Source organism: Diabrotica virgifera, chromosome 5 (assembly GCF_917563875.1).
Source record: "Diabrotica virgifera virgifera chromosome 5, PGI_DIABVI_V3a".
Lineage (NCBI taxonomy): Eukaryota > Metazoa > Arthropoda > Insecta > Coleoptera > Chrysomelidae > Diabrotica > Diabrotica virgifera.
In genome coordinates this window covers 46,833,132-46,843,214 of record NC_065447.1, presented here as the reverse complement: position 1 = coordinate 46,843,214, position 10,083 = coordinate 46,833,132, and the positions used below count along the sequence as shown (strand labels likewise).

Sequence of the window (10,083 nt, the reverse complement as noted above, 5' to 3'; positions counted from 1 at the left end):
ACATATTTACCCGCAAATAACTCGAAAAATATTCACTTAGTGAAAAAATGCTAGATAATAAAAGTTGCTTAGAATTAGTCAGTTTATCCATTTTCGGACTTATTTTGAACGTATATTTTATCACACCCGAGAAGGGGTGTAACTCACCCCCGGGGCAAAAGCACACGACATAATATTACTTTTTTTCTTTGATATGTTATCCATGTTTTTACCAAATTTCATGTCAATCCAAGCGGTTCTTTAAAATTTGGAGCAAAAACCGTGAGTAAATGGACTAATCTATAAATAAATAAATTTAATTATAGCAATAAAGCTTTACTTACCGCCTGTTAAGATTTTTGAGCGTTAATTTTAAAGGTGCGCTATTATTAAGCCATTTCGCATTAAATTTTAATTACATATAATTATACCATTCAATTTGCAAATTATTGTCTATTGTTTTTTAATCAATTAATGAACAATAAAATTGCAATATTTGGATATAAAAAGGGCCAAAAACTAAACGGGGGACTTACGTTGCCATAACGAAGAAGATGAAGCTGAATTTGCCTATAGTCTTAGTAATCTTCCTTGGAAGTGTTCAACTCAACGAAGGCTTTCTTTTGGGCTACTTGTGGCGCAAATACAGGGGTTGCAGACCAAAATGTAATAATATAATCATTACCGAGTAAGTATAATTAACAAATTTGATAAACTTTTTTAATACGGTTTTACAAAACTTTATGGCAATAATTGTATAATATATTCTGTACAGTTTAATTATTTTAAAATTATGAATATTGCCCGGTCGATATCCATAATATATTTATGGTATAGGCCTGGATCCCGCGTACCAAAAAAAGTTTATTAATATCAAGCTAAAAATTTGCTAATTAAAGGTGTCTACTCGGACAAACTTTTATGTACGGGAACGCTGCAACAGAGCAAGCTTTAATTGTGGAAGAGGTTACACTTTCTTTTATTGTGTTTTCAATTTCCCTCTCTCTGCCTATTCTCCAACACTTCTATATTTCTGACTCTATCTACCCATGAAATCGTTAACACTCTTCTAAATGTTCACATTTTAAAAGCGTTAAGTCGATTTCTTGCATTTCGATCATTTCGATTTAATGTCACACTGTGTACATAACATTTAGTCTTAGTCTGACGGCCAACGTCAAATCTTCGGCGCATAAAATCTTTTTCATTTTCACGAAGTTGGCACGTCCTTTTTTATTTCTCACTCTTATTTCTGTATTATAATCGTTATTTTCTCTGATTGCCGTCCCAAGTAAGCACTTTATCGTCTAATAATTATTCGAAATACTCTGCCAACCCGTTTAATTTTTCTGTCTTATCTCCCAGTAACATACCAGTTTTATTTTTCCAAAACATTGTGCATTTATTGTATGTCACTTGTGGCTTTTTTACTCCTTGATAAAAATTTCTGACTTCTTTTTATACATACATAAACATAAACTTATATCTTCTGTTCTTTTGTTTTTATAATGCTCTTTACTTGTTTCTGTGCTGTTTCTAATATTTTCCATTTTTGCGCTGTTCCTCTACTCAAGAATTCTTTTGCAGTCCTCTTCTGCAAAACATTAGGCATTTCTTTTTTGTGGCTTGTGTCTTTTTTACTCCTTGATATAAAATGTTTAACTTTTTTTTTGAACATATATGTCTTCCAATATTTCATAGTTTTTTTCCAGTAATTTTCTCTTCTTTTATTTTTATTGCTCTCTATTTTTTCTGTGCTGAAAATCTTTTTACAATCTCTTGTTTATCTCTTCTTCTGTTCTTTTTGATAAGTCTTTAACTTGGAGCCACTCTAATTAGCAATTTTTTCGTTGTTCGCCTTTTCTTGGTAGTTTGTTAAGCGGATTCGACTGATAATTTTAACAATGGGGTATTTAATAATATATTTGTTTGGATTTTAGCGCCAACGTTGGAGCCGCTAAAGGTTGCGTGACAAATATAATCAACAACTATCGTCATCCAGAAACATTCAAGGAAATTGTTTATGAAAAGTAAGTAATATCTTGTATCTTTTAACTTATTTGTGCATGATTTATTTATTATGTTATGGCTCAACAGCACACACACCAAACGTGTTGATACCCAGCTAAACCAGGCTTTGCATTATATCAGGGACAATCAAGGCCACGTCAACGTACTGTATTTAGATGTATGTGAAAAAATGCGCAATAGCTGCCTCTTAAAATCTACTAAATTTCATTTGCATATCTCAACTGGTTTTAGAGCAATAAATAAATCGTCAGTTTGTAAGAAAAAATTCAACATGCCGTATCTCGGAAACGAAGCATTTGCGGACATATGTTTATAAAGCAAATGGTCATTATTTTTTCATGCAGAATTACTCCTTAAAGTTTTTTTCACTTATTTAGAAACACCCTATATTGATGAATAACATGGCTAGTTATATAGATAGCAATTATGCAGGGAAAGATTAGGAAAGCATAGGGAGACGCAGAATATCGTGGCTGCGCTACCTGAGAGAATGGTACGGATGTACATCAAACGAACTTTCAGAGCAGCCGTCTCTAAAGTTCGAATAGCTATGATGATTGCCGACCTCCGTCGCGGAGATGGCACTTGAAGAAGAAGAAGAAGATAGCTAGTTGTTAAAGTACCTAACTTTTTGATTATCACCCATAAACGAATCAATCGAAAAGTAAAATGTTAAGAAAGCCTAAGGCTACAGTAGAGTTTTGATCTGAATATTTTATATACGCTAGAATATTCCACAGGCTGATCCAAACTTTGAGGAAAAAACACACTATCATTGTTAAACCCGGTATACAATGACATATACCTGTTTAGCAATATTATTATTACATCGATATTGCTAAAGAATAAAGCTATAATATACTAAAAAAATCACTCAAATCGAACAACAGGTTTAGGAAATCCGAGACATCAAAAATGTCCCATTTTTAAGGTGGTGCGTTAATTTTGATGCTTAGTGTATACCAGGTGGTGAATTGGAAAACGGGCCATAGAAAACTCAATGTAAAATTCTGTATTGTTGAATTCCTGCTTCCCTAATTATTTTACATTAAAAGTCATAAAAAACTATTTCTAGAGGAATAAAATATGTATTACAAACAAAAGTTAAAATTGTTCTACGATTTAAACAGAGTCCAAAATTTTGAAAAATAGAATACATTTGCCATACCTAGGTAACTGCGTAAAAGTAAGGCCACACGTTACTATTTCTGACAGTACGCAAACTATTGACTGAATAAAACATCTTTATTATTACTACTTTCTCCTCAAATGAGGGCATCTTTTCGACTTTATTGTTTTTTAAACAATAAAATAATAAAATAAAAATACTGACAGTTCAAAATATTGTTAATATAATAATTTTATTGTGACCGAAGGCAACCTTATACACATTATTGCACTGTGTGTGGCCTAAATTTGGCAAATACTTTGATAAAATTTAATATATTTTACAAAATTTTGGAATGTGTTTAATTCGTAGAATAATTTTAACAATTGTTTTCAATAAAGATTTTAATCCTCTACAAATAGTTTCTCATGTCTTTTGATGTAGAATAATTAGGGAAGCAGGAATTCAACAGTTTAGAATTTTACATTGAGTTTCCTATGGCCCGTTTCAACTCACCACCTTGTATATGCCAAAAAATCATAATGTAAAGATAAAAATCGACCTGTTTCGGAATTTCTCTCCAAACTCTCGAAAAAATGGATTAATTCCATAATTTTGCCCCTCTCTGTATTAGTCAGTTATAAGGCCACTTAATGACTTACACGACTGAAACAAGACCAGACATAAGCAAAACACAAAGACATCTAAAGATCAATAAAATGAAGATCTTTAGAAGGATTGCTGGAAAAGGACTTCAGGACAGGGTAAGAAGTGAGGAAATCAGACGCATATGTGTGGTAGACAATATAAATACCTGGGTAAAGAACAGAAAAGGAGAGTCAAATCAACATATAAGCAGGATGTCTGAATCAAGGATAGTAAGAATAGCCAGGGATAAGTCACGGTTAGGCAAAAGAAGTAAAAGAAGGAACGACAATTTAGGGGTAAAATAAAAGCCACTGTTGAAGTAAAACAGGCCTTACTGCCTATATAAAAGAAATAAAAGAAAAAAGGAAGAAGAAAAGCTGATTTATTGAATTTATAATTTTAGTTTTCAGAACTGCTAGTCCTTCGTTCTTCTTTTTCAACCTTCTTAGTTCTTATCGTATGCCGTTATAAATAATTTTGATATAGTTTACCCATTCTTTCAGTTTAGTACAAATGCATGCAGTTACTCCGCGATTTACCAGTTTAACCGCTGGTCAACTCGCGGTTGCATGTGTACGATGTTGAGCGGTTACATTTGTTTCTATGTTAAATTTAACCGCGGCGGTTGGGAACAGCAACATCGACGTTGTCAAACCGCCCACATATGGCAAAGCCCTATCTTCCGTTGGTTCTAGCAGTTTGCCATCCGTATTCAGCATGGTGTGAAACGTTGTTCTCTTGGTCCTCGATGTAAACTCTTTTATTTTTTATGTAATTATAAAAATTGTGCCTTTGTTGCAATTCTTCTATTTCGACGCATTTTCTTTCCAGCCATTTATTTGTCTTTTGTCTCAGTTATTTTTTTTCGAATTATTCTATTTAGTTTTTTGTATTCTCCGTCCCTCCAACTTTTTCTTTAGATCCTCTTCGTTTATCCATTAATTGTAAAATCTCTTCTTGTCATCAAATCCTCTTTGTTATTTCTGGTTTATATTTTTAGATGTTTTTAATATAGATACCGTTTGTTATTAATATTATTATTTTTTTACAGAGTCACTACTACCGCAGAAAAGTGGAAAGTAAACGTTGTTACACGTGGCTTATTTTCAAACTTCCGGCATTTTGTGAAACCGGTGTATAATACATTGAGTACTGTAATTGCCGCGATATTACCTGCTGGAAAAGATGTTTTTGATGTGAGTATTGATATTTACGAATATACAGGGCCTAACAAAAAATTAGTTCATAAATTAAATCACATATCGCACCTCCGCTCAAAGAGTGTCATAACTCAAAAAATTTAAAATCGGTTTTATTGCACCAACAGTTTAACAAAACTATAAACTCCTATTTCACAAAGTGTCACGTCTATGGGTCAAGTATTTATCGTTAGATGGCATTTGTGTCATTATAAGATTATTCAAAATCAATGACGCACCGAACACAAACAGGGTGACATATCGACTTGTGCAAAGCATTTGTCCATCTAAAATGTGTATAAAGCGTTGTTTGTCGAGATAAGACATAATGTTAAGTATGTGATTACTTTATTCAAAACAATCTGCGTATGCGCTCAACGAATAAAGGTGAATGGAACGCCAATTAACAACATTAGATATGCGGACGATACTATCATAATAGCAGACAGCCTTCAAGACCTCCAAGAGCTAATGAACAAGATAGTTGAGTATGGAGAAGAATATGGATTATCAATAAACACCTAGAAAACTAAATTTATGAGGATATCAAAAACCCAAAATAATGATGAAAGCCTGACAATTAAAGGTAAAACTTTAGAACAAGTAGAAGACTACAACTATCTTGGCACAATAATTAATCCCACAAACGATTACTCCAAAGAAATCAAAGTTCGAATAGAGAAAGCAAAAACAAACTTCAATCAAATGAGAAAGGTCCTTTGTGCAAGAGAACTGAAATTAGACTTGAGAGTTAGGCTGGCAAGGTGCTATATCTTCTCGACTCTGCCTTACGGGATAGAAGCATGGACACTTAACCCATCGACTACTAAAAAGTTGGAAGCATTTGAACTGTGGGTGTATAGAAGAATCCTGAAGATATCATGGACCGAGCATATAACAAACAACGAAGTCATGAGAAGAGTCAACAAAAGACTGGAAATATTGAAAACCATCAAGACACGAAAGCTGCAGTATCTGGGGCATGTTATGCGTAATGAGAGATACAACATTCTTCAGTTGATTATACAGGGGAAAATCCAGGGCAAGAGAATTGTAGGAAGGAGACGAATCTCGTGGTTGCGTAACTTGAGGGAATGGTACGGATGCACATCAACCGAACTATTCAGAGCAGCAGCATCTAAGATCAGAATAGCCATGATGATTGCCAACTTCCGTCGCGGAGATGGCACGTGAAGAAGAAGAGAAGATGCGCTCAAGAAAAGTAACACATTTATCACTTTTTTATTTTTCTTTTTGCAGTATTTTGTGTTTAATGTTGTTAGTTGTATTTAACGTTATATCATTAAAAAGTTAAGTCTGATAGCCAGATGATAATAATATTATATTCTGTACTGCAAGTGTCACTGTCGATAAATAATGTTTCGTAAATTTTTCGTTATTTTATCTGTTAGTGTCACAACTCAAAAAATTGTTTTAATATTTTTAATATACTTAACACGCTATTTTATAGAGCTTAAAAAACGATTGAACTGACTAAAATGGATATTATTCCAATGTTAATAGTTTTTTAATTCAACCGGAAAATGTTGTAGAACAAACTGTAAACCCAAACGTTAAACGTCGTTTTCTCAAAACTTTGCCTTTTTTGTTGACTTATGACAGTCTTTGAGCGTAGGTCCGATATTATGTGGCCAAAAATAGTAAGTAGGTAGTTTACTAACTTTTGTGTGATTGTTAATGTTTCTGCTCTATACGTGAGTACAAGTAATACACACTGGTCAAAGATTTTCCTTTTGAGGCATATCGGTAAGACCAATTTAAATACATAGATTAATTTACCAAACGCTGACCAGGTGATTCTTATACAACGTGGGAGCTCACATGTCTGGATATCTCTGCCCAACGGAATTTCATGTCCCAAGTACTTGTAAGAGGCAGTTTGTTCAATATCATTTCCATCAACAGCTACATTACGATTTAGCACCAGATTACTCATTAATTGTGTCTTGTCCTTGATTTTCTTAATCTTTAGTCTGGCTTCTAAAAAAGCGTGATATAATTTTTTCAACATTATTATTGTATCATCTGTACGATCAGCTGGAAGCAAAATGTAATCTGCGAATCTCAAATGACTGAGCTTCTCTCCATTTATGTTGATATAGTATTCGTTCAGATCTGCTTCCTTTCAAGTGTTTTCTAAAAGCGTCGTGAATATCTTTGGAAAAAATAAAAAAAATTTGTTTCGTATTCTGATAGTATTGTGTTCTGGTAGTGAAAGGCAGAATTTACAAAGCAGTCATCAGACCAATAATGACATACGCGGCAGAAACACGACCTGATACAGAAAGGACAAAAAGAATGCTAGAAACAGCAGAGATGAAAACATTGCGAAAAATCGATGGTAAGACGCTGTGGGATAGAGGTAGAAGTGCAGATATACGAAGGAGATGCAAGGCAGATAACATTAATAACTGGGTGAAAAGCAGAAGAGTAGAATGGAACGACCACATAAGCCGAATCACAACAAATAGAGTAAGGACGGAGAGAGACGGTTTCCCAATAGGAAGACGATCAGTGGGAAGACCACGAAAAAGATGAAATGACAACTTACTGGAGGTACATTGAAAAACAGACAGAGTAATGTCTATATAAAAAGAAGAAGAAGTGTTCTGATAGTATTACGCTAGTCGTAGTATTTTGGTACATATATACAAATAAATTTAGAAACAAAAAACTTCTGAATGCAGCGTGGAGTACGGCAAGGAAGCACCGTTCATCAAATTTTGATTTTATTATAGTATGTATCCATACGTGAGTGCTCCGTGCTCAGTGTAGCTGCTCAAATGGATACGGCATGCGCTCTCCTACATATAAACCGCAAACCGATGGAATCGAAGAGGGTGAACGCCGAGCGGCGAGCACCAACGTATCCACTATGTGGAGCTGCTACACCGAGCATGGAGCACCCACGTATAGATACGTCCCTTTACTCTAGCGATGGTTTCTTCGGAATTCTGTCAATTCTTTTAACATTTTCTGCTGGTTTATGGTATCGAATGATTTCTCATAGTGCCAATGGTTTGTTGTATTCCGCAAACTTCTATTTAAGGTTCTTTATTACTAGAAAGTGGGCGTTAGCGCTCTCTCCTAGTCTAAATCTAGCTTGTCCTATAGGCTGATAGAAATCTAACTTATCGTCCAGGATTTTTTTGATAATTTTTGTGAAAATTGTATAAATATGTGTGATAGAAAACTGACGGTGTTTTTTTTTACATCTCTAATGTCTCCTTTCTTTTATAAGAAAACAATCACTGTTGATTTAGGCTTAACTAACCAAAGGATAGGTAACACCGCAAGTAAATCTGACTACGGTCACTTACGATTTAATACAAGTCTTTAAATTATTTTTTTAAATGTTGGTTACTAAAGACACTACATACTACCTAAAGATGCTCTGTATGTTTTAAAATATTTACATTTTATTTACAGATACTTGCTGAAGTTATAATAAAAATTATCGAATTCTTTACTGGCCATAACCCACCACTGATGGATCTCATTAATAAATTAGCGGTTGTTCTAGCATCATTAGCAAGAAATGCTTATAGTACAGCTATAAAAGTCATCTTAGCTTGAACGAGAAAGTACCGGAACAATGCTTTAGATGTGATACAATTTTTTGTCTAGATTATAGTACCGGTTTTGAAAAAAACGTATGATGTGTCTTGACAATTAAATTGTTTGTTATTGTAATTTTTGTTTTTTTTTTTTTTGTTATTTACCTGATGAAGTGCAATGAAATACTTAATTAAGGAAAATTCTTGGTGATAGAAGAACAGGCAGAAGAAAAAACGAAGACATTAAACAAGAACTAGGAACGATATCTTCTTCTTCTTCTTCTTTAAGTATCGTGCTCACATTTTAGGCGTGGGTAGCTTCCATGGCAATTTGCTGATATCGTTTTCGACCTTACGCGGCGTGTAATAGTTGATATGATGATAAGCCAGTCCATTGACGAAGGATTCGGAGCCATGAATATGTCTTCCTACCAATTCCCCTTTTTCCGCCGATCTTTTAGTTGAGTATTAACTGCAGGAACGATATCACTAAAGGCTAAACCAGAATAAAAAAAACTAAAATGGTGGGGGACACATGATCAGAATAAACGACACTAGACAGGTCAAGAAGATATGAGAAGCGTGAAAAATAGGGAAAACGCGTAAAAGACGAACAACAAAACATGGCACAATAGCATAAACGAGTTTCGCCAAGAAAGAGGAGGGAAGATATGGAGTGGGGTGAAGGAACTAGCGAAAGACATAAGAGAGTGGCGTAAATATGTAGTAAAACTTTAAGAGAGTTTGTAAACCTCGACACCATCGGGTATAAAAAGGTTTTGTTTATATAGGGTGAGGCAGATAAAGGGAGAAATATCTCGAGAACTAAAAGCAACTAAATTATAAAAATTGGAATAAGGGGGTTTTGAAGACTGATCTATTTAATGAAAATATTTTCATCTATTTGGTACTTCCGGTTATACCGGAAGTTGCTTATAATTTTGTTTTTTTAATGGGACACCCTGTATCTTTTTACATTTTTTGATTCTCCTCGATATCTTCTTTCTTAAAATGTAAGGTTTTCTAACATTATACGGGGTAGGTCAAAAGATAATTACGTTTTTTTATTAATTTCGGAGCAATATTCACACCCTGTAGGATTGTAGTAGTTTGACATAATAAACTCAATTTATGTTCAAATGATTTCTAATATAGTCTACTATTGTTAGCAATTATTAGTATAGCTAAATTTTTAATTTTAATATACAGGGTGGGTCGAAACTCGGAATGAGTATTTTCTGAGTTTTCTTAAATGGAACACCCTGTATTTTAGTATTGTAGTGAAATGATATTTCATGGTACTTTTTTACTTCTTAAGCATTCCCTATACCTAACTGCTTTAATTTGTGCTTAATTGTTAATCGCACCAAAAATTTAACTTCGATGGTATTCTGATAGCTCAACCATTAATGGCAATTTTAAGTATCAGTCTAGATTAATATGTATTTATTTTCAAAAAATTATTTGTGATTGAATATTTTCACGGCCAACCTAATACGATTTCACATATTTTGTGTTGCAATTAATGTTTGGTTTGAAT

At 33.7% G+C, this 10,083-nt stretch overlaps 1 protein-coding gene across 1 annotated transcript; it reads left to right on the top strand.

Moving 5' to 3' along the window:
- Positions 1–499: 499 nt before the first annotated feature.
- On the top strand, positions 500–8,679 carry LOC114331191 (uncharacterized). Its single transcript, XM_028280685.2, has 4 exons — positions 500–667; positions 1,920–2,009; positions 4,818–4,962; positions 8,416–8,679. The coding sequence occupies exons 1-4, from the start codon at positions 534–536 to the stop codon at positions 8,560–8,562; spliced, it is 516 nt and encodes a 171-aa protein (XP_028136486.1). The 5' UTR covers positions 500–533; the 3' UTR covers positions 8,563–8,679.
- Positions 8,680–10,083: the final 1,404 nt, after the last annotated feature.

Coding starts and splice junctions, on each gene's coding strand:
- LOC114331191 (XM_028280685.2), top strand. CDS start 534: ATGAAGCTGAATTTGCCTATAGTCTTAGTAATCTTCCTTGGAAGTGTT. Junction 2,010..4,817: donor AAGGAAATTGTTTATGAAAA/GTAAGTAATATC, acceptor ATTTTTTTACAG/AGTCACTACTACCGCAGAAA. Junction 4,963..8,415: donor CTGGAAAAGATGTTTTTGAT/GTGAGTATTGAT, acceptor TTTTATTTACAG/ATACTTGCTGAAGTTATAAT.